The 26,592-nt window shown below is 34.1% G+C and overlaps 1 protein-coding gene across 2 annotated transcripts in view; it reads right to left on the bottom strand.

The window, feature by feature from the left end:
* The window catches only part of LOC126975235 (Kv channel-interacting protein 4), a 251,112-nt gene that overhangs the window by 157,749 nt on the left and 66,771 nt on the right, over positions 1-26,592 (bottom strand). The window contains exon 1 of one of the 2 annotated variants that reach the window (XM_050823032.1): positions 23,701-23,849. The exons of the other annotated variant lie outside the window; for it this stretch is intronic. Within the exon in view, the coding sequence (XP_050678989.1) occupies positions 23,701-23,806 (106 nt within the window). The 5' untranslated portion in view covers positions 23,807-23,849. Of the gene's footprint in view, positions 1-23,700; positions 23,850-26,592 lie in introns of those variants that run through there. 2 annotated transcript variants of the gene reach the window in all.

Raw genomic sequence — 26,592 nt, 5'->3', positions numbered from 1 at the left:
ATAATATTCAAAATAACATTATGTACATTTTATTTTAGTACTTTCCGACTCCAGGGGCGTACTGCTGGTATAAGCGAGCATGCAACCAAAGCGTCGTGTTTGATGTACTACGAAAAAAATTGATATAAAATAATTCACAAAGCGTATTGATAAAACCAGCGAGGAAAAATTATAAATACTAATAAACTATCGAATAAAATAAGTTTTGTGTAAATAGCTATCATAGTTTTATGATAATATAAAACAATTCAAATGTTTTTCATTTGCCTATTTTTCAAAAAATAAATCTATCGAGATTTTTTTTCGTAATCGTGTTTTCGACTGTAACTGTAATAATTTAGATAAAGAAATAAAGATAAACATGTCAAAAAATTGGAACCGTAGTATCTGTAGAAGTATTTTATGTAGATTTTCAAAAATTTTAGTTTTTAGGACTATAGCGCCTTAAATCATACAAATTCTATGGAAATTAAAAGTTTTCATTTCCCTTGTTAACGTACTAAAAGTGAACAACCATTGAAATTAATTTTCATTCCCAAATTAAAGATTCATTTGGTCACTTTGACAGATTTTTGTTTAAATTTCATCTCACGTGTAAAGCAATCAATATTTTAGCGAGTAGACTACAATGGCTGTAATTATGTTTAGTAATGTTACTACTAGAGGCTGTCTTATTAAGTGTCTCCGCAAGTATTTAACACAAGAACGGTTGGCTATCGGCTTTACACGTCATCAATTTTCAAGAGCTCTCAATTCTCTTAACAGAATTTCCATTGAGAACATTTACACCCTACCAAAGGCATTTGCTGAATTCGCCTTCTATTATAAAACAAAATTAAGTGACGGCATCTATTGAGAATTATGCTTGCTCGTAAGCTTTTATCTTAGTCTGTGTTGTAAAATATTTTTTTATCTAAGCTTGTATTATTTACAGACAAAGTCGAAATTTTATGTTTGTTAACTTGGAATAACTGGATTTAGAAAGTCGTAAACTGGTTTTAAAAATTATATGATTTATTTATTGTTTTAAATAATATTTTTTACAATCGCTAATTTAATGCATTAAAATTACCTTTATTTATTAACGTTGTGTGTGATTGATGTATCTACTGTAACTCTTGTGTTTTATTTAAAAAATTAAATTTATTTTTTTGACGTACTCGTGTAAGGCATTGAGTATTTAACGATTCAGATTTATTTTTGCTTCACTTTACGTATTAAATTATAATTAAAATAATTTACGAAATGATAAATCTGTAAATCTTCATTCAAAAGAGTGGCAATGATTGTCGTATTAAAGCTCAAACTTTTCCAAAGTGGTGGTAACTGGGAAAAAGAAAAAGAAATTGACATTTATAAATGTCATTCCCTTGAGCTGGAAGAATAAAGTGAAAATGATTTGATTTAGTATCTACTACTACTAATTATCACGCTACACGAAGACACGCTGCTGTATGGCGACCACAAGGACGACGTCGCGGCCACCAGCTAGTCTATTATAAAAGGCATAAAAGGCATTTATTTTCTCAAAATTGATTCCTTTAGAATTATTTTTGATGTCATTTCTTATACTACTAGATACTACTACCGCTTCGGAAACAAATGGCGCTCTGAGAGAGAAGAAGTGGCGCAAGAAAGAAGAAGTGGCGCAAGAAATAATATTAATATATTACTGAACCTTTGAGCCCTCCATACGTAATATGTGTATCTATTCAAATTCAAAATCACTTTATTCGTGTAGGTCACGGAAATGACACTTATGAATGTCAAATAGTAGATTTTACAACGAGTGCACAAAACGAACCATTTTTTATCCTAGACTTTTGGCTGGCTGAGGCTGATAGTAATGTCGAGGATAAAATGGTTTTGTGGACGAGTTAGAAACTCCGTTTTTCATTTCGATTGCAAGGAAATAAAACAGTAGTATAACAGGGACATTTTTGACAATTTAAGCAAATTTGAAGAAATTAATAAACACACAAAAAAACAAGACCTGTTCCCCGCCGCTTTTTTTAAATCTTACAACATTGATATTTTATTTTTATCTTAGGCTTGGGCTCCAGACCTATGCGATCTATACGACCTACTATTAAATTAATTTTGTAATATGTATTTTTTTAACCGACTTCAAAAAGGTGAAGGTTATCAATTCGATCGGTATTTTTTTTATGTATGTACACCGATTACTCTGATATTTATTATCCGATTTAAGTATTTTTTTTTCGATGTCACTTAAGTTCGATGCAGAATAGATGCCATTTGATCTCATAAAAAATTTACATAGTGTTCCAGTAGTTTTCATTTTATATACATTTTTTATTAAAATTTTTGATTACCTCGATGATATAATTGTTTTTTGTGTACGGCTTTTTTAGGAGTTTTCATTCAGGTTGATTATATATTATAATTATTAACTGACAGTAAAAAGTAAAAAATAAAAATAAAACTACGTTTAAAAAATCCGACTTCATAAACTGAAAATTATAAAAATAACTAAAAATTTAATTTAATACACCTTTACCTTTAATATTATTAAAATGCTATTATTTATATTTTGTGCTACATATTGATAGCTTTGAAGTCGGTGCCAGGCCACGGGTGACTTTGGGCGGGATAGCTTCGTCTAGAACAAAACAACCCAAGCGGACAGACACGCGTGGACAGATAATCTTAATAATTACAGTAAGTAAGCTGCTTATAATATTAAGTTTTATTTTGTTTAGGGCTTGGCATCGACTTAAAACCCATCAATAGGTAGCACATAATATAAATAATAGCATTTTATTAATGTTAAAGGTAAAGGTGTATTAAATTAAAATTTTAGTTATCTTTATAATTTTCAGTTTTTGAAGTCAGTTTTTAATAACGTAGTTTTATTTTTATTTACTTATTAAAATATAACCTACTGTATTTTAATTAAAATTTCTAAGTCTTAAAAACACATGAGGCAAATAAATAAAAGTAAATATTATAAAATAACAAAGTCTATCTCTGAACTTTTTATTGTGTTTGACTCTATGGCTCATTTTCTTTGTCTTAATATACATTTATGAGTGCACTTGTGCACAAAAATCGATTTTGTGCAGCCTATATCGTGCACAAATAAGCAATTTCAGAGCATGAGAAGTGAAAAAAATATTATGCTAATGAGAAGAAGTAGCAAGAAACTCATTGCCACTCTTTTATATCAAGATTTACATTTCCATCGCTATACAAATCACTTCAATTACAATATAATATGTAAAATGATGGAACAAACATGCTATTATTAAAGTAACAACGCGAGGAATGTGTATTCAATTACAAAATTAACTTAAAACAACAAACTAACAGAATAGTCGGTATTGTTAGTCTTCCACCATCTTGTCCTGTGCATTATTTAATTAAATTGAATTGGTTTAAACGAATAATGTATTCATTACTCGCACTCGATATAGCCCGAGAGTTATTTGTGTAAATTGTAGTGACATAGTTTAGTGTTTATTGAATTTCTAGGTTTACGCGTTGAAGCGAAGACGCGTCGTGTAAACACGCCGCAGGGTAAATTTCTCTGCCGGGTAAGTGTGTGAGTGTCTCAGGTTTCTGGGTAACGTTATTATTATGAACTACTCGATTATATTACCTCTGGATCTGTTGTCAATGACGTACACATCGTCGCTTTGTTACGGTGTGTAACAAGCATCAAAAGGATATTATTTATTAATAAACTACGATATCTACGGAAATGAAATATCAAACAAAGAATCTGAGTTAAGTAAATAAAATATATATGTATTTTATTTACATAACAATTTATATAACAACAGTCAAAACGTATATAAACAATGAAAACGTATAAAACTAAGCAGGCGAAAATATCACGACATGTACGTAACGGTAATGAAACTGCAAACTGTACTGATGCAACAGGACGAGCGCGAGGGGGTGAGTGGAGAACGGGAGGGGGCTTCACATTCTAACGATCTTCAAAGATTATGTGGCCGTGTTATCTAACTATATATAAATGGTTTGCTGTTCGTTAGTCTCGCTAAAACTCGAGAACGGCTAATTTTGGTCTTGAATTATTCGTCGAAGTCCAGAGAAGGTTTAAAAGCAAGGAAGGTTGAATTAATATGAAAATGCTCGGAATTAGATACAAAAAAACAGCAATATTGTTTTTCCTTTAATGTGTCCCCCGTCGTTCAGAAATCAAATTAAAAGAATAGTTTAAGATGAATAACTAATTAGAATTTTTATATCTTTCTAACTTTCTCAGGAGGTAAAAAATAAACTTAATTTTAGGTAACTATAGTAGGTAGATTAACCACAGTTCTTAACTATCTATGAGATTATTTTTATGTAGATTGATAAATCTTAAGGTTTGTCACAAATTAAATTTCTGAACATAACTGCACCACAAAACAAAAAAAAATATAGTTTATCAGAAAGCTTTAAATTGATTAACAGACTGTATCATAACTGTGTGTTTCTGTCAATATCAAATTGAAACCTTATAAATTGCCAGTATTTCAGGAAAACTCTGATTTGTAAGTAAGCAACGTTATGTGTAAATAATAAAATTTCACTCATACCGCGCATTTCTTTTTATTTGTTTTAATAAGAAAAGGATTCCTTTTGTTTGTTTTAAGTTTATTTTATACAAAAGTTTAATTCTTTTATTTATCGATTGAGGCAGTACGAAGTCTGCCGGATCAGCTAGTAATTATATATAAATCAATGACAGTGATTGTTTTGGTCAAATTATAATCATATTTATCGGATATCAGTTCTTGTTTATTGTTGTTGTGTTCAATCACACTGAATTTGCACTCATTAACAAGTACTTACAGCTTTTGATGTGTATGTGGCCAACATTGGAACGTGTTTCTCTTATCATTGTAGATTTTTCTCTTCTTTTCACTTTTTATCAAAACAATTATCCAAATGTTTTGAGTTTTCTTTAGTGTTAATTCCGCCAATATTAGTCTTTAAAATATTCGACACGTGTTTCGCCTCTACACGAGGCATCCTCAGGTCGTGTTGTCTCGCCAAAATCTAGCACGAGTCTCGTGCATTGAATTGTTTAAAGACAACTATTGGCGGAATTAACACTAAAGAAAACTCAAATCATTTGAATAATTATGGATTTCCCCAAAGTAAGGCCTACTTCAATAAATTTTCAAAACAATTAGTTATATCTTAATATACATATTTCTTTTGTGCGTCTCCCGCAACTGAACTCCTCCTAAATGGCTTGAACGATTTTAATGAAACTTTATGTGTGTCTTTAGGTGGATTCGAGAATGGTTCACAATTGAACTACCTCCTAAACGGCTGGACCGATTTTGATGATTTTTTTGTGTGTTCCAGTGAATTTGAGATTGGTTTAGATTCTTGATTCCGTCCATATCTTAATATATATATTTCTTTTGTGGGTCTATTGTAACTGAACTCCTCCTAAATGGCAGGACCGATTTTAATGAAACTTTCTGTGTGTCTTCAACTGGATTCGAAAATGGTTTAGATTCACAATTAAACTACCTCCTAAACGGCTGTACCGATTTTGATGATTTGTTTGTGTGTTCCAGTGAATTTAAGATTGGTTTAGATTCTCAATTCCGTCTATATAATATAATTCTCCTACTCATGTGTATGTTAGTGAACTCCTCCTAACGGCTGGACCGATTAATCAAATTTAAGACGTGTGTACAGGACAACGTCTGTCGGGTCCACTAGTATATATATCATCATATATAATTTAAAAATAGATTTAAAATAAAACCAAAGTGAAAAGTAGGTCATGATATTATAAAAAATATGGAGAGTTAGTTCTATACCGATATAAATGGCACTGGTTTACTTTTATTTTAAAATTGCTCAGAATATTTTAAACTACGATGAATGATCTTATTTTAGTCCCAAGAGTATTAAAGTATTTTTAGCTAAATCACTCGATTTCTTCTTAAAGCGTTTTACTATCCTGATCCTTGTTAGGATGTAAGAACAAAATTAAAAGGTATAAATATTATAATTCCAATATTGATAATCAAATATTTGTATACCGATTTATTGGCCAATTGTGCTGTGTATCTACCAATTGTTAAGAACATTGTAACCACGAATCTTACAAATAAATAAATTATATTTCATTTTGTTTAAAATAATGTTTTGCTGTCCGTGTTTGATCCCAAATTAAGTAAACTTCAGATAGATGTTAACGGGCTTCAAACGCGGCATTTATGAAGTCATCCACAGGGCATGTGCCGCTCTTAATATACCAGTTGTTTTAGAGGTATGGTAAGGTAATACGTAAGTTATGGTTTATACGGCATAGCGGTTGGTTCAGCTAAGCAGTTCAAGTATCTAGCATATTTGTTGAAGGGATGATTCTATGACGATAATGACATTGAGCGCGAGTCAGAGGCAACATGCTCATTCGACAATTTGCAAAATTCAGCAAGGATGTTAAAACCACTCTTCAAAGCGTACTGTTTAGTCATGTACACCTGCCAGCTGTGGATAACGTTCTCGCAGAAAGCTAGAATAAGAGTCCAGTACAATACCGCGTGCCGGGCTCTTATGCGGCTCTCGCGGGGCTGCAGCGCGTCGGGTATGTTCGTAGACGCTGGGGTCCCCGACTTGTTCGCGATAATTCGGTCTCGCGTTGCCTCTTTCGGACGGACACTGCGACGGTTGTCGGAGCAACAAAATACTTGTGACTGTCTCTGACGATATCAGGAATCCTGTGTTTAAGCGCTGGATCTCTGTTCACACGGACAAGAACAAAAAAGTACTGCCCACATATGTGCAATATATAGTTTTAGTTAATTTAATTTTACTTTTAACTTGGCACCCCTTTACAGTGTCTACATTTTTTTGTAACTATGGGTTTTAGTATGCCTGAAATAAATACCTTTTATTTATTTATATTTAATAACATTGGGCTCTAAAACAACGATCGCAAGCGTCCTCATGGAATAAATCTGGTGGCTTTGGTACGGGGAATGGCGTTGGGGTGGGACCCGACTTGCGTCGACACTCTAGCTCCTTCTCATGTCCAAGTTACGTCATTTGGTGTTGGGGCTGTCACTTCGACTGCCAAATTTGTTGGAAATATGTTTGTCTCAATCAGTCTTACATCTTTGTGACGTTTGGTGGCGAGATACTTGGCTCGTGGGGCCCAGAGACGCTGAGAATGTACAAAGCGCGTAGATAACGCGCCTCAGTACTACCGGAAACCGCTTGCAGACATTTCAGTGAACGGACTAGTCTAACTATCCAACAAGGAAATGCTGCCAGTATTCTTGATACACTTCCCCGTAACGATAGTTTTAATTTATTGTAATCATAGTAAAGTAAATATGGTTATAAGATTAGTTTTTATTTGAATAAAGATTATTTAGATTACAATAAATTATTAATCACCAAGCTCAATCAACATAAACTCTTAACAGAATTTTATACATCAAACGAGCTATCCTAAATTTGATCTGTTTTTAATCTACATAAATGAATGTGGGAGGCTATTCTCGGCACCTCATTTGTCATTCAATGTTTCACAGCGTTGGCTGAGCTTTGATAATGTCCCGTTTGACCCTCTAACCCCTGGTATTGATTCTTTAGAGGTTTCGATTGGACAATAAATGCTTCTCGTGGCTGTAACGTACGTATGCATGGGAAATATATGGCTGACAGAAAATGAAAATGTCGAATTTATCTAATATTAGTGAGTAACAATTTTACTTCAGTATGAAATTTTATGTTTTTAAAGCATTTTTGAAGTGAAAAGTTTCTATTTTGTGAGTATTGAGTTAGTGTGAGCTGTCACGCTCTGGTAAAGTCTTAAACAGACTATTATCACAATAACCTATACTAATGTACAAAATTATTTACGAACTCACTACCGTTGATTCAAGCAGCTTCAGCTCCAAACCTTCGTTATTTTTTTGTTGGTCGGTTGACCGACATCAAATCTATAAGACACACGTTTACTTCTGTGACTTCTTAATACCATTTATTAAACAGTCTTTAACCAATCACATTTTGACATGGACACCTATTTTTGACTAACCTGTTTGAAATTATTTAATATTTAATTTTAATTAATTTAATAATTGACAGGCAATATAAAGAATGACTTAAATACTCAGACATGTTAACCCTGATTGTTATGCCGGCACTTACGTAGTGATCGCCGGCAAGCGTCCTCTCTCCCCACCGCAACACCTTCCACTTGTGTCGCTTATTTATTGCGATGTTATGTTTATAGAATTTTCACTTATTTTGACAATAACAATACATGTACAACATAAAACTAAGTAATATTTCTAAATATAACTTATCAACACAAAATCACCAAAATATTTATATAATTAATTGGAACGGATTATATATTACTCATGGAAGTCAGCCCTTGTCCATCCGATCCAAAATAAAGGAGTCAGTTCGGATCCGGCAAACTACAGGCCGATTGCTATTACCTCCCTGCTCTCCAAAATCATGGTGAGCATAATTAGCCGTCAGCTCTTGGTATACCTAGAGGGTCACCAGTTGATCAACGACCGACAATATGGCTTTCGCCATGGTCGGGCGGCAGGTGATCTTCTGGTATACCTAACACATAGATGGACTGCGGCTATTGAAAGCAAGGGGGAAGGCCTGGCAGTTAGCCTGGATATAGTGAAGGCCTTTGATCGTGTATGGCACAAGGCGCTCCTCTCTTATATATTTGTAATAATTTTGATCTAATTGTCTTAACTGAAACATGGCTGAACAGTAGCGTTTTTGATTCCGAAATCCTTGATGATCGATATGTGGTTTACAGAAGGGATCGCGAAACTTCTGCCTTAGCGAACGTATCTAAACTGCTCCAGTCTCAACGGCAGCTTGAATGGGAAAGTAATAATGAGGATTTATGGGTCTCAGTCAGTATAGGAGGAATAAAAAAACTTAATTTATGTGGCATTTATCTTCCACCACCTGTGTTAGCAAGACAACAATTGAAGCATTTATTGAAAATGTCAATATGGTTCTAGATTCCCTTCCCGAATCGTATGAAGACTCCACCTTAATACTAGGCGATTTAAATTTGAAATCAATCACGTGGTTTTCTGAAGACGGTAGCACAAATATTATCAACAATGGAAACTCTGCCATTAATAGGTTATTTATTGATTTTCTCCAAGTGAGTGGTCACTCAATGTAATAGTGTGCTTAACTTCAAGGGCAATTCTCTCGACCTCGTATTGGGCAATGAACATACAGTAACAGTAACTGAATGCGTATCTCCATTGCGGGATGTAAACCCATATCACTCTCTGCTTCATATTAATATCCGTACTAGCGTACCAAAATAAAACAGTTTCATGAAATCTCGATACAGATACAATTTCTTCAAATCTAACTTTACAAATATTATAAATAACCTCAACCAAGTGAATTGGCTTGAAGAACTGAACAAATGCAAGAATGTTAATATAATGATTGAAAAATTTTATATAATTCTAGAATCTGTAATTAATAAGCACGTCCCTAAAACCAAACCACGCAGCTGTAAATATCCTGTTTGGATTCCGCCTAATCTTATACGCCTGCTTAGGACGAAAAATAAATGTCACAAAAGATTAACAAAATACAATAACCCAATGGATAGAATTGAATTCCAATATTTAAGAAAAGATTGTGACCACTGAATAACTACCTCGTACAATAATTACATTTGCTCAATCGAACAAAAAATAGCTAATAATCCCAAATACTTCTGGACTCATATTAAGAACTTGCGCAGGAGCACTAATAACTATCCCTCCACAATGAATTTAGGTACAATTACAGCCTCTAACATTCAAAATATCACTGATCTTTTTGCATCTCATTTTTCTTCCGTCCACGACAATAGCCCCATTTAAAATAATAGAATAACCCTAACTAACAGTGAACCTAAGACATATGTTGGAAATATATATCTTACTGCTGGTGACGTCTCTAAAAAACTAAAAAGACTTGATTGTTCCAAAGGTAGCGGTCTGGACAATATCCCTCCACTCTTCTTCAATAGGTGTTCTGAAGCTCTCTCGGTTCCGCTAGCAATCATTTATAATTACTCCATGAGCACCGGTACTTTTCCAGACAAATGGAAAGAAGCAAAAGTTGTGTCTATATTTAAAAAAGGGTCCAATAACTACGTGTCTAATTATCGACCAATTTCAATTTTAAGCGAAGCGTCAAAAGTTTTCGAAAGCCAAGTAGATGAGCATATCACTACAGCTATTAAAAACAACTTTACTCCTCATCAACATGGTTTTATCAAAGGTAAATCAACGAATACAAATTTATTTAGCTTCACCAATGAAGTAATTAATGCACTAGACAACAATCAGCAGGCAGATGCAATATACACAGACTTTTCAAAGGCTTTTGATAAAGTTAACAGAAACTTGCTACTAACACAGTTAAAGAATTTTGGGATAACCGATACCCTGTTAAACTGGTGTAAAACTTATCTTTGTAAGCGACCCAACACTGTTGTTATTAATGGATTTAGTTCAAAACCTTACCTTGCAACATCTGGAGTTCCTCAGGGATCAGTGCTCGGGCCGTTATTTTTCAATGTCTTTATTAACAGCATATGTAATATATTTGAATTTTCAAAAGTATATTTATTTGCCGATGATTTCAAACTATTACGAGAGATTAGAAACCATGCAGATGCTCAGCTACTACAAAGTGTTATCGATCGTTTAATTCAGTGGTGCATAATCAACAACATGCAGCTCAATGCAACCAAATGCTTTCATATATCATTCCGTGCAAGATCAATCCAATAATTAGTCAATACAGTATCCTAAATGAAAGAATCACTAAAGTCCATAGCATACGCGATTTGGGAGTAACACTTGATTCTAAACCTAATTTTATTGAGCATATTGACAACATCCTTGCATCAGCCTCTAAGTCTCTAGGATTTAAGAGTCCATTTTAATAGATTTGTGAGATCTAAGTTGGAATACTGTTCCCAAGTATGGTGCCCGGACTATAATATCCACAGTGACAGGATTGAAAGGCTTCAAAAGAAAATAATCCGCTACCTCACCTACCGTACGCATTGACGTACGAGACTTGATCTCGTATAACGATCGTCTGCGTCCCTTTCAAACCCTATCATTAAAATCCCGCCGTTTATACTTAGATATGATTTTTCTGTACAAAATAATAAACAGTAAAATTGAGTGTCGTGCTCTATTGAGTTTGTTAGACATCAATATTCCCCATCGACCTCCTCGTAAGGCAACTGCATTGTTTAAAATCCCACTCCGCAGAACGAGGCTTGGAGCCAATTCAAATTTAGTAAGGCTTCGCGGTCATACAATTATCTATCTTCAAGGATTGAGGGTTTAGACATTAACCATAATTCTGAAAATGAATTTAGGCGTAGGCTTTGTAATTTTTTAAATAATAATTTAATTTTAATTTGTTCTTTAAGTGTACTTTTGTTTTTATTTGTGTAGAAATAGTTGTAGAATATGTTTTAGATTTATATAATACGTTATTTGTATCTAGCCGACAATTAACGTCAAAAAAGTATGTGTTTTTTTTATTTACTAATTTAATTTAAATTTGTTCTTATATATTTTTCTTCTTAAATGTGTAGAAGCAGTTGTAAAATATTTGTTAGATTTATATAATTTGTTATTATTTTATAGCCAAAGACAAACAATCGTCATAAAATTATGTTTCATGCATGTCCGATTGCCTGTAAGTAGAATCGCAATTATCATTTTTTTTAAGTATGTTGTAATTATAGTGGAATGTTGTTGTAGTTTCTGTAGGTAATCTTAAATAAATAAATAAATAACACATTCCGGCCTACATTCTAGCGCTGTACAAAGCGCAGGTCCGGCCACACTTGGAGTATTGCTGTCATCTCTGGTCTGGCGCACCCCAGTATCAGCTCGATCCATTTGACCGCGTGCAACGCAGAGCAGCTCGAATTGTCGGGGACCCAGTACTCTGAGACGTCGCTTCATTGTGTGTCTTCTACCGCATTTATCACGGGGACTGTACCGAAGAGCTGTTTAACCTAATTCCTGCCGTCGAATTCCACCTTCGCACGACACGCCACAAGTTACGATATCATCCTCACCATCTGGATGTGTGGCGGTCCTCCACAGTGCGGTTTTCAAGGAGCTTTCTTCCGCGTACTACAAAGCTGTGGAATGAACTTCCTTGTGCGGTGTTTCCGGGACGATACGACATGGGTACCTCCAAAAAAAGTGCGTACACCTTCCTTAAAGGCCGGCAACGCTCCTGTGATTCCTCTGGTGTTGCAAGAGAGTGCGGGCGGCGGTGATCACTTAACAACCAGGTGACCCGTACGCTCGTTTGTCCTCCTATTACAGAAAAAAAAACCTTTTGGTAAAAAGTACCAAACTAACAAACATCCAAGCTTCCTGTGAACTTTATAAGCCAAGTGTCACAATCCTCTAAAGCTGCTCTGGTAGTATCTAGCCTCTGTTTACTTTTTAATTGGCTACAGAGTTTCGCAATACGAACGAGTTAATTTAGAACTACATTCGGAACACGGGACAACAAGTACCAGCGAGATGGAACTTTGACTTGAACAAATAAATGAATCCAATCTGTGTTTTGTCCTTTCCTATTACTACTCTCGCGTGTCTCCTGTCCGTGTATGTATGAAAAAATAGTTGTTTAATGTAAACAAACCAATTTGTTCAAACTGGCCAATATTCAATATATCTCTACGGGAAACCTTTCATCCTGACTACCAAGAAACCCAAACTCAATGGTTTTACGCTTTTATCATTAAACTTTTCCAACTTTCTTAACCTATTGTGGTTGCTGAGAAATAAACTTTCCAACGCCGTCTTTGCGTTTAATTTTTACATACAAAGATGTTACTTGGTTGTTCAGTCATGCTTATAGAGGATTACAAATTGTGTGCACAAAATTATAGGGCGAAGGTTTTCCTACATTCCATGATCAGGTTTAAGAAAGTGCAGAAAAAAACTGGTGGAGAGTATAATTGAAATTTAAAATTTTTACAAGACCATTCGGGGAAGGTGTGGTATCGGTCCGGAAACACCACACAAAGAAGCTTATTCCACAGTGCTGGAAGTATTAGCATGCTCTATTTATGAAGCCCAGCTTCTTCGAAACCGATTTGGCTTTGCTTTGATGACCGCGGAATTGGCAATCGCTCGACATTTCGAGAGCCAGTATTCCGATACTATGCGAGGCTTTAAGGGAGGTGCGTCGAAGACTACCGACAAATGGGGTTTTTTAGTGGTAAACGTGCAAACTTGGGTCTTCTGGGGGTTATCGTACTACTATGAACAATGTTCAATTTACCCCATTCCACAACCATCTCAAGTGAGGACACGAATTTCTTGAAGTCGGTCACCAAGAAACTATTTTATACTTTAGATATTATTATTAGGTATATAACTCAGAGTGCCCCACATAAATCAAACAGCTTAAACTTTGGTTGGATCCAACGTTATCCTGTCACGGAAGTGTTACGAGTTCCAAGATTGATGTACAGTAAGTTGATATCCAACATTTATTTTCACTCGCTACCAACGTTATTTGATTCAATTATAATAATTCAATTTTGACCTGAAATAGGTATATCTTGTAATGTTGGTACGTTTTTGTTCATTCTAAACAAATAAAATGTTTAAACATCTTTGTTCAATTCGACATATTTAAAATCAAGATATATTATACAAATCAAGAATACATGTTAGTTATTTATTTATTTAGTTTTTTTTTGCATTTTTGTAAAACTTTGGCAACAAATCTCTGAATAGGTTTAATCATTTATAATAGATTATAATTGCATAACGCAGTGCATAATTGCACGACACAGATCATATAAAAAGATAAATATTGTACAAAAGTACCACATTATATTAGATTATCGCAAGTCAATTTAAATAAAATAATAGTATTTTATATACATTATATACATATCAATAGTGATATGTTAAGAAAACGTTGCATTTTTTAACGAAATAATGATATTATCATTACTTAATAAGTATTATGTTTCAATGAATATATTTGAGATAAGTCAATATAAAAGATAATACAGGTCTACTAAATTACATTGGGAGTATTTAATAAGCAACAGCTGTTCCTGTTAACAACAGCGCAAGTGAAAAGATTGCGGTCAGGACTGTTATTTGGAGTGTATACGAAGGCAACTGCCCGACAATATATTTCTCGGGAAATGGGAAAACTCTACTATGCCTGTTTATATGAAGCATTTAATGATCCTAAGAGTGCTTTGATTTCGAATGAAATTAAAAGTTATTCTGGAATATATAGTCTATACATACATTTAAAAATATTAATTGTAAGTTTTATAGATTACAAGAATTATTTAACTACCTCGTATTAGTTATTATACTATTACTATTTCGCCCAGTAGTTCTGATCCCGTCTACTGAGCTAGGGTCCCGGGACCTAATCCAGATAGGAGTAAATATACAAATATTGAAAATTATTTCAAAATCATGAATATTTAAAACATGAATTTAAAAAAATTATATATCTTTAAGTATGCTTAAGTAGGTGGACCACCAGCAGGGTAACAAAGTGGAAGGGTCCATAACGGCAGAAGTATCAGAGGGTCTATCTCACAAAAATAGCTGACCCCTGCTGGCATCAAATAGCTAATGACAGAGATATGTGGAGTTCTTTAGAGGAGGCCTTTACCTTCGACTAGAGAGGGGCTCTGTCAAATATAATTTACTTATTTTCTAGTTCTTATTGTTTTTTTCAAATAATATTACATTCATTTAATGCTTATTAAGTTAAAATCCACGTTATCACTGTAATGACACATTTGCAGGAAATAAAAGGCTTTTTATTTTATTTATTATATATATTACTAGTTGACCCGACAGACGTTGTTCTGTGTATAATAAATAAAATAATGTTTTTTATTAATTTGTCAATAATATATCAGTACCTGGACGACCGAGCTTTGCTCGGCTTTTTAAGAAAGTACAAAATTTTAACAAAAAACAAACTAATAGTATATCTTGATTCTCGAACCGGGGTCTTCTACTTTCCGGTTCGCCCAGCTATTATAGTCTGGTATATAGTGGCGAAATTTACCATTGTATTCTAATATTATTGTAGCAGTTTCTCATTAAAACACGGATAAAACATTTTTTTTTAAATTGAAACCTTGCTAGATCGATTTCTCGCCCCCGAAACTTCCGGTATACTAATTTTCATTAAAATCGTTGGAGCCGTTTCCGAGATTCAAATTATATATATATATACAAGAATTGCTCGTTTAAAGATATAAGATAACATCAAGAATTATTTCGTAAAATAGGCTCCCTGTTGTTGTAATGAAATTGTTTCACAGCAGAACTGTCAAACCGTGCGTCAATAAATTCTCTCATAATAAATGTATATTCAAATATGTCCATACAAAACAAATATCGGACAAAAATTGTTGTTTTTATTTAATTCCGAACACTTTCATATTTATTCACCTTTTAAACCTTCCCTGGACTTCCACAAATAATTCAAGACCAAAATTAGCCAAATCGGTACAGCCGTTCTCGAGTTTTAGCGAGACTAACGAACAGCAATTCATTTTTATATATATAGATTAGTACGCTTATGTATGTTTGGCCTAATTTAGGGCTAGGCAATATTTTTTAATTGGCCGGGAGTAATAATCAACAAAATAATAATCCATTTTAATAATCTAATAAAATAAACATAAAGATATAATTTTATGTAATTTTGGCAAAAATTAATGAACAGAAACTAGCGACTTGTACTTTATATATTTAACAATTTGTGGGAAACTTTCGGCTTACCGCAAACCCGATTGGAGGCGTTGTTTTAATTAGTTTTGTAGGCGTATGGAAATTTGCGGTTGCCTACTTGAATTAAGTTGGACTTTGTCTCGTAGAAAAATTTGTAGTTTTCTAAATTTTGTGTTTTAACTATCTAATTTGTTGTTTATAAACAAAAATTACAAAAAAAACCGACTTCAATAAAACTATTCCAAAACAACAGATATAATATGCACTAAAATGTACAAAAAAATGCGTATTTTTATACAATCTAATTAATTAATCTAGTTGTAGTTACGAATATTGTTATTTTTGGAATCAGTGTCCTTCCACCGCGGCCCCGCTCTAGCCTCTCGCCTCCTCACGCCGCGCGTGCGACTCAAACACATCTTACCTATAACTGTGTATGTAGTTACAAACCTACCTTGGCTGACACAGACTCCAAAAATTACAATAATCATAACTAGAATTAGATTAATTAATTAGATTGTATAAAATAATTAGAATTAGATTAATTAATTAGATTGTATAAAAATACGCAATTATTTTTACACTTTTTAATGCACATTATATCTATTGCTTTGGAATAGGGTTTTTTTGAAGTTGGTTGTTTTTTTTATTTGTTATTTTTTTTTTATTTTAGATTTTTTGTGAATCTGAACTACACTAACTAATAATTTGTATAAATTTGTGTAGATCTACAAAATTTTGCAATGCAGCAATGAACGTAAGCGCATAGCAATTTTATTACAGACAGAAATTATGCTCCAGATCGCATGCATACTGTAAATCGTTAAGGAGTTCCATTGATCATCATATTTGACTATGACAATAACTTGACCATAACTACGTTACGGTTGGTGACTTAAATATCCTAATAGCATAAAAAAGATTCGACCAAGTATCGTTAATTTGCTCCTAAGAATTGAAGAGTTCCGTTACTTTTTCATGGATTCCATTTTTTATTTTTTTATGGAATAGGAGGACAAACGAGCGTAAGGGTCACCTGGTGTTAAGTGATCACCGCCGCCCACATTCTCTTGCAACACCAGAGGAATCACAAGAGCGTTGCCGGCCTTTAAGGAAGGTGTACGCGCTTTTTTTGATGGTACCCATATCGTATCGTCCCGGAAACACCGCACAAGGAAGCTCATTCCACAGCTTAGACTACTTAGCTTCCTTCGTACTAACGAGGAAGAAAGCTCCTTGAAAACCGCACTGTGGAGGACCGCCACACATCCAGATGGTGGGGATGATATCCTAATTTGTGGCGTGTCGTGCGAAAGTGGAATTTGGCGGCAGGAATCAGGTTAAACAGCTCTTCGGAACACTCCTCGTGATAAATGCGGTAGAAGACACACAATGAAGCGACGTCTCTATGCAACGCCAAGTGATCCAGCCGTTCACAGAGCCCTGCCCGACAATTCGAGCTGCTCTGCGTTGCACGCGGTCAAATGGATCGAGCAGATACTGAAGTGCGCCACACCAGAGATGACAGCAATATTCCATGTGTGGCCGGACCTGCGCTTTGTAGAGTGCTAGAATGTGGGCCGGCTTGAAGTATTGCCGTGCTCTATTAATGACCCCCAGCTTCTTCGAAGCCAATTTGGCTTTGCCCTCCAGATGGCCACGAAATTGGCAATCGCTCAAGATTTCGAGACCCAGTTTTCCGATACTAGGCGAGGCTTTAAGGGAAGTGTTGTCGAAGAGCGGTGATACGGCAAATGGGGTTTTTTTAGTGGTAAACGCGCAAACTTGAGTCTTCTGGGGGTTTAATTGGACAAGGTTCAATTTACCCCATTCCGCGACCTTCTCGAGAGAGGACTCGATAGAAGACACAAGTTTCTCCCGGCACTGGTCGACGATTTCCCGAGGGAGACCTGCATGGCCCGTGTATACGGCATCACCAGTGCTGTCGTCTGCATAGGAATGTATGTGGGCGGTGTCCAACATATCATTGATATGCAGAAGAAACAGCGAGGGAGATAGCTTTTCCATAATCAGAACCCAACCAAACTCCCACCAAAGTACCTTTGAAGTATATCCTTAATAATAAAAAAAGAATGATCGAAATCGGCTTATTTAATTTGTCGTCTACATAGTTATAACAAATTTCAGACTTTTATGATTTTCTCATGGATGCCATTGGATTGAAGGAAATAGAATACATGAAATATTGAAAAGCACCGAATATAATAGAGTTTCCTGTGTCTGTTTTTTATTATTTATTTATTTTGGCATATGTACAAATATGTTTATTTTACTTGTTTAACTATTCTTAAATATATTTCATTAATTATTTGTCCAAATATAGTTACATTTTATGTGTATGATACACTCGCAATCTCGCACTTCAAGGTCGATAATGGTCAAGGGATTCTTCTTAGTCTTTCAGAATGAATATCTCAAATTATTAATATGAAAGCATGTATATTTTAGAAATAAGTTAAAGAATCGATTATAAAACATTAACAGATGAGACCAATTATTGTTTCCATTGAAAACCCCTAGGGGAACATGGGTATCAGTGGATATTTTTTTTTGTACTGATGTTTTGGATTGAGTTTCTTCTTTATTGACCAAGGTTTTTATTGTAATATGCTAAAGCATTCCTAATCTTTGGGATACGTGCTTAAAATGCCTATTTTATAGGTTAGTATATTTTATATGATAGTTTTTTCTAGTGCAGGGAATTGACCCAAAGTGGCCCATGCACGGGTTACAAAGAATCAGGGTTCGGGCTACAATGGATCAAATGGGGCACCCTGAATCACAAGTATTTAAAAACAAAACAAAACACAGGTTCTTCTTCCGAATAGATGCTGATTTCTTCGTCTTCTTCACTGGAGCTATTATGACTTTTCTTTTCATAACATCTTTAGCCTGTATCTTAGTCTTTTTTCGCTTTTGTATATCTTCTGCTCTTTTTTAGATTTGGTCTTTTTCGGGTGTATCTGTAGCAATCATGGTTTTACCTTTTCGTCTTGCTGCTCTATTACCTTTTCTAGGATCAGCTTTTGGTAAGCCACAAAATTCTAAGGACTAATGAATTTCCTAGCTTGTGCATTTGAGTCTATAAATGTACTAGAAGTTGGCGGTGGGCCATTAAATGCAGTGCAAGGTCGTTGTTTAACTGGTGTAGAAGAAGCTGGTTCAGTTAATAGTTGATGAAAGAAAATATTTTCTGAAGGAGATATCAATGGCACTAGTTCGATGTCATTTAAGGTTTCAATATCTTTCGAAGCTGATTTGGAAAATTCTGCAGATGATGTATTTTTTGGGTCGGCTGAAGACGATGTTTCGTCATGAACAATTGCCGATGATAGTTCTAAAGGCGTGAAGGAGGTGTTGGTGAAGTAGTTCTTGTTCTGTTCTCGTCATTGTCGTCTCTGAAAATATATTTATGTTGTCTGTCGTCTGGGTTTTGCTAGTGTGCCTGTCGGTAACTTCACTGGGTGCGAAATCCTCGTCAGTAAAAATATCTCTGTTCAAAGGGAAAATCCCTGTTTCGCGAAAGGCATTGCTTATGTTAGCCGGCTTCATTGCTTTCAAACGGGCATCTCTAACACACCCAGCAACGTCATAAATGGAGAATGTTTTCCCTGGAATGCGCATCATCCAGCTGTCAACGTGTTCAGGTGTTCTTAGGTTTATATCTAAATATTTATATAGGATATCATTTCCTAAAGCCATAAAGCCATTCAATACCTACCAGTTTGGTTTCATGCAATTTTGGGGTACCTGGATATTTTTTAGCAACGCCATCTCGTATGGAAGCTTACGAATACGTGGCATTTTAACCTGTAAAAAAAGTACTTTGAAGATCGAAGCTCTTTGGGGTACAATGGATCGTGATCCAACGAAACCCATAACAACATGATTCACTGTAACCCAAGTACCAAAAACACAAATAATATTTTTTACATTAAATAATTTGCTTTTTTTCCTGAACCTCAGTACGGTTCTATACGATTAAGTACATATATATAAAGAAAAAATGCATTTAATAACAAAAATCCAAGTAACTTTGAAGTAACGTATAAATTTTTTGGATACTTACCTACTGATTGATGCGCTATCGCGCGTCCTCCCGCTATGATGGAAAGATTGCGACTAGTTGGGCCGCGCGGGGTATGGAAGAGCGTTATTGAAACCATCGCGTGTATGTGTGAGTGCTATAGATACAGAACTATTTTAAATGATTCACTGTTCCCCGTGATCCACTGATACCCATGTTCCCCTACTCATTTATTCTAAAATATAACGGTTTTTCAACTTTATGTCGTGTGTAAAATAATAGCTTAGAGGGATGGCGAAGGGTTAGTTGTTACATTATTTTTTATGATTAAGGTTAATTTGCTCAACCTTTGTGTAAATTTAATGTCACCCTTGGAACACGCTGTGTAAACAAGTTGTAATCGTTAATTGTGACCAGACCAGTATTCCGTAACTATTACAAATATTAAAAGTACAAACTGATATTGAAAGTACCTAATTACCGTTACCTAATCAGTAAAATAACATCAATAACTTTTTAAAATCAAACGAGAAGTATCCAAAAATGTTGATATTAAAGACTTCCAAACATATAGTATGATATTAATATGATAGACGAAGGTAGGTAGGAATTTTGTACTTACCTACAAATAAATAAATATTATTCAATTAAAAGATAGTTTAATTACATTGATAGGTTAATAAACAGTTTGATTTAATATCAGTATAAGCTAAAATAACTTTTTAAAATAAGGAACCTAAAACCTTTCTACTAATCTGAATAGACGCAAACAGTTTGAGCCCAGCGCTGTTTTTAAGCGCAAATTGACTCGCAGCAAACGTCGCCTTGCAGAGAAAACCTTTAAATGCCTATGAAAGACTATTAGATTAAACTCATAACAACAAACGATCAATCTAATAATCAAATGCGCGTCATACATTTCTCCCGTACATAATATGGTGTAGGTAAGTGTGCTTCGTATCGAGTTATTACTTCCCATTTATAGCTGTCCTTTCAATACATGCTTACGGGATTAATAAATGTTTTCGATTGGAGGAACTATTGTTGGTTGAACATAAAATATAGGGATTAATAATATTTTAGAGATAGATGAAGTACTGCATTGTACAGTTACATGCAGGTCTTTCAAAATAGTCAATATCAGGAACGTGTATAAATGACAGTCATTAGAGGCCCGATCAGTTTTCTGTCCACTCTTAACACCCATGAGGAGTACTTTTTCGAATGGGTGATAAATTTTGACGTTCAAATAGTGAAGTGATGAATTTTTAACGCACAGTTTAATAGTTCTGCTGAGATATTATTAACGACAAGAATAAGAAACAATGAAATAATAATTGTAATATTTGAACTTGGAAACGTTATTAACAAAAGATATTTAAGACTTTTAATGACATTTTGTAGGTATATTATATGCATTTCAATTTCATGTTTATCATTACATTGTAAGCAATAGGTAAAATCGTGCAAGCTCACTGAGATGTATGTACAATGTGGAATGTACAAAGTACTGTTCCGACATATTGTGTAGGAAGTGAACCCTTTATATTGGCAAGTTCTCGAGTTTCGCAAACATTAGCGCGTGTCTGTACGTATTTGTTATGGCGAGTGCACATGTCTACACATTGTAACTTATGAACTGCTTTTATTGCCTGTCGAGTAGGTATCTACTCTACGGTACTTTGTTCTACAAATACACTACTCAAGTCATAATATTCAATGTTATACACGTTTATAATGTCATCCATTATTATTCGTTACGTTTTTTGCATCAAATCAAAATCTATTTATATTATTATTAACATAATAACCCTTCTCTGACGTGTCAGTCATGAAATTTCAAACATGTTCCTTTTCTACTTTGTCGGCGTAGCAGTGGTAAGACATCAGCATGCTTGATGCTCGGATGTCGACAACATGTCGTACGGACAGCAGCTACGGTCATGTCGGTAAAATAGTATACAGTGCCTCTTGCACCGTCTTGAAGGATGTCGTAGTCCGAGTGAAGATTCTTTAGTTCGTTACATTTATAATCGTTTACGGAAATAAAGAAAACGTTATTGGCGTCATCCTTATATAGAAAATAATATTAACTGTTTCTTGCGGCTTAGGAACTTTTGTAGGTAGACGAAAAATTTTATTGAGCCAGCTTAAATAGTATTGCCCCAACTATTGTGTAAGTCTCGCGGTAAAATAGAGCGGCCACTGGACGTGGATGTCGACACGTGGTTAGAGGATGTACCGCGCCTGCAGAGCCAGTCAGGAATGAGACATTCAGATACAGGTGCTCGGTATGGTAACAGTACCGCGTGTACCGAGCATGCTGATGTCTTACTGCTGCTACGCCGACAAAGTAGAAAAGGGCCATGTTTGAAATTTCATGATTTTAAACTTATATTAAAATTATTATTTTGTTTTGATGAAAACGGTATTACCAACCAATTACATAATACATTGCTAGTTACCACCATGTTAGTACTACCAAAGTTGGAGCAGCAACTGTACCAACACCGCAACTCTGTTAGTAAATAGTTCACAATTAGGGCGACACGCGGGTTCCGGCAGAAAACGGTGATGACATAAGGTATCTAATGTATTATGGAGTAACTTTTATTATACAAAATGATTTTGCGAAAGTAATTAAGTGGTTTTCATTATAAGTATGTTAACAGCCGACGAATTTGTCATTTAAAAAAAAATTACAAAATTCTTCTTATGCGTTTGTACGTTTTAAATATTCTAACACTTTTGATAAAATCAATTGAAGCATTCTCAGTAAAACATATATTAATAATTATAAGTCAGAATGTGTAGTTAATGTTTTTTATGAAATATATTACCTCAATACGTTATCGCGCACAATAAATGAAAGCTTGCCTATTTGTTGTATTGTTTAGTTTTCGTTTTAGTTGTATTGTTTTGTTTAACAGTAAATACTTAATATTAACTTACAATACTATCGTTTGGTAACAGCACCAACCTTCGCGTGGTTGAAATCATTATTTGTGCAAAAAATACTTGATCGCATGGCTCAATATTGCCTAAGCCATGGAAGTTTCGTTAGCATGTCAAGCCATGCTATGGTAATACACCAAAGAAAACAGACACTAATAATTAATTAATACAGGAAAACCATTTTGCCAGACACTGTCATAACCATAATGTTAACACCAGGAACAGACATAAACTGATGATGCCTACTACTCGGCTAAGTCGAGTTAGTAAGTCTTTTGTGGGGCGATGTATATGCTTTTACAACAAGATCCCAGAAAATGTTCAAAACAAAGGTGTTACGTTATTCAAAAGAATCGTTAAAAAACGTTTGTGCGGTTTACCACACTATAACATAAATGACTTTCTTAATGATACCACAGTTTGGGAATGGAGCGACCGCCCTCAGGCTATTAAATAATAAGTTTAATTATACAATGTTACTTTGGAAATGTTACTTTAATTGTAAAACATATTTTTGATGAAAAAAAAAAGCCCGCTGAGTTTGTTGCGCCCATTTTTCTCAGGCCTGAGGCATTCACTTTGGAATGGGTGGTAGTTTTTTTGACTTTCAATAAGTGATTTCACATCCTATTTTGAATAAAAATATTTGAATTTGAATTTGAACATATAACTTGTCTGAACTGCAACGTGCGTTTGACGTATGAATTTTTTATTTATTTATTATGAAAATTTTATTAAAATCGGTCCATGCATTTTGTATCACCAATAGCCACAAGCATATAAAATGTCGATAAAGAATCCTCTTTACATGATTCTATGTAGTATAATGTATATACCATTACCCTGTGAACTACTTTAACGACGACCCAATAACAAAAACATTATAGAAGCACTATTACTTACTAGCAATTTGCCGAAGTGCATTAACTGCAGACTTCAATGTGTATAACGTGCGCCGACGTAAATTGTTCTTGAATGAAAAATTCTCCATATCGATATTCACCGACATTTAACGTTCACTCTGTGTTATTACATGCGGAATACCTTTTGAGAAGGACGACGGGAATAAACTGGTAAATGCACATCACTAGCAGACAGTTCACACGCGAAAAGTCGAGATTATTAAACGAGCACAGCGAGAAGAATAGAGTGTCTCAAGAGAAAATATTCGATTAATTACAAATTGACTGTTATATAAAAATAAACACTAAAATACATAAAAGATATTTACGGTTTAGTAAATACGTTCTACATAAATTTTAAACCTATAATTTGATCTAAATTATACATATATCTATCTAAACTAAATAATCTAGGCTCTTATAAAATGAAATTTTAATGCCTTTATTTTCTGTGAGTTTGGTACAATTTCAGTTCTTATCTTCGTTATGAACTAATTTAATCTTTTTTATGATCTAATTGTTCCCATATTATTTTTATTATTAGCTATACTTAGACTTCGTATTTTAGTTGGCAGGAGGCGTCACAGATATTGGACTTCCTAGTGCCGTTCGAATCAGTTAATGTACGATATTTTTTTTTATTGAATGGCTATTCTATTCAGTCCATATCCGTCAACACTAGCTAAATCAGAAGCCTATTTACTACCAGAGTGATGCGCATTGTTTACACAAACGTAAACAAATCTATTCTAGTAAAGTTGAGATGTTGAGCAGCCAGGTTCATTATCAGATGATGACCTTACTCAGCTATTGTCGATGTAACACCGTTAACATTTTTATTATACATTTTATGTTTCACACAAAAGCTACATTCGGCCAGGTCACATTGAAGCTCTTTGTTTTATTTCTGTTTTACACACGAATTAACCTCCAGGGCAAAATTGAGTTTAATCTAATGCAAGGTTTTGATTTAAATTTTATTAAACATTTTATGGATACAGCAATTGAACTTTTGTTTTGATATAAAAGGATTTGGAGAAATAACGTTACTTTTCACCTTATTTACACCCCGTTTATTACACACGTGTCAATAAATTACAAATTGAATTGTCATGATATAGGTATTATATTAGTACAAATGATTTTAGAAACTTTGTAAGCGACAAATTTGTTATTGAAATATTTTTAGGTGACCAGGATACCAGATAATTGTGCTTGGAATTATCAAAGTGAGACTATTAGATAAGAGTCAAATACGAATCCATAATATTTATAATAATAATTGTTTTAATCTATTCATGGTTACCAATCTGGCTAAAGTAGGATCTAGCTTAGATGTTATTGAAATTTATAATCCATAGTTGAATATAGATATGTCCACGGCTGGACAAAGGTCTGTTTGTTTTTTTTTTTTAACTTAATTAGTTGTACAAGATGGATTATAATATTTATTAACGCACTCTCAGCGGCACTACATTGTAATGTCATGGTGTCTCACACATGAACCTTCTTATTATAAACACGAACTAATATTTCATGTATAAATTGAGTATCATCGCAAAAATAAAATACAAATGCCTGTTACGGCCTGCTGGGGCCCGCGTCACGCACGGCACCTGTTATTGTGAATTATTACTACGAGTTCAAATAATAACCGTTATATTTATAATTTCGTCAGCACCGAGATACGTATTGGAATACATACAATATGTTTTATAGCCTTCACATCCGCGACTTCAAAGGAACTCTTCACCTATATTTTTTAGGGATGATTAAGTAAGTTTTTGAAAATGTTGTTTAATTATAGTGTTAATATAAATCACTTGCTAATTGAAATATAACACTAAGATGTAATTAGTGTGTAAAAGGATTGTAAGTATACGTAGAAACAATGACAGCTTAATAACAATAATATAGTTTAGTGTTGTAGTGAGTATTTAACATGATTTTTTTATCAAATTTACTCGCGCGTTGACTAACGCACATTCTTACATACAATATTAGATTATACATCTAGATAGACAGTACAATTATACATCTAGATAGACAGTGGCCGCTGTGAAAACATCGATCGTTGATAGTAGCCTCTATTTTGAGCAATGCACGCACACTAACACAAAGTGTCATACAAATCGCGAGTGTAAGACGTAGCTTGCCACGCACACTAAAGTAGTAAGCCTGGCCTGTTTTCAACGATTGTCGAGCAGCAAGAGACTCAATCTAGACACAAATTATTTATGCCTACAATATTAAAATGTATTTTGAGTTTCAACTTTCTTACGTACAATCATTAATACAAATTTATATTCTCACATAGACACACATCTCTGATTGGTCGAATTGTAGTAACTGTTTGTGTTAATGACGTTTAATATTGTAATAATGTTTAATAAATAATTCATAAATACGGTTCAAACTATTATAGCTTGTTTTCAAATGTATGACGTGTGATAAAGGAGTCTATCTGTTCCAAAAACATGCTCAAGTATTTTCTCTATTGTATTTCCCAGGGTACGAAATTTTCAAATTTATTCCGATGAACGTAAGATCTAGAGGAGAGCTTTTTGTTCATAAGCTATGTTATTAATAATGTACAATAATAAAGTGCAGTCAAGATTCTCAATGCTGAAGGCAACATGCTAAGACTCAATTAACTTGGCCTGTATAATTGGAGGCAAGTCTCCAATTGATGTCAGCTACTGATGGCGTAATTAAACTAACAAGCCATGTATTATATATAGTTATATTGTATACAACCAATCATTATGTAACAGCGAACACTAATATAATATCTTGTATACACACATTATCTGTACAACACGAGAAACTAATTTAATAATTTATTAACTCACCAACCATGGATTTCTAAGATAACAACAATCTATGTTTGTTT

Source organism: Leptidea sinapis, chromosome 35 (genome assembly GCF_905404315.1).
Source record: "Leptidea sinapis chromosome 35, ilLepSina1.1, whole genome shotgun sequence".
NCBI classification, from domain to species: Eukaryota; Metazoa; Arthropoda; class Insecta; order Lepidoptera; family Pieridae; genus Leptidea; species Leptidea sinapis.
Note: the sequence above shows the minus strand (reverse complement) of the source record. Positions and strands in the feature narration are given on the sequence as shown.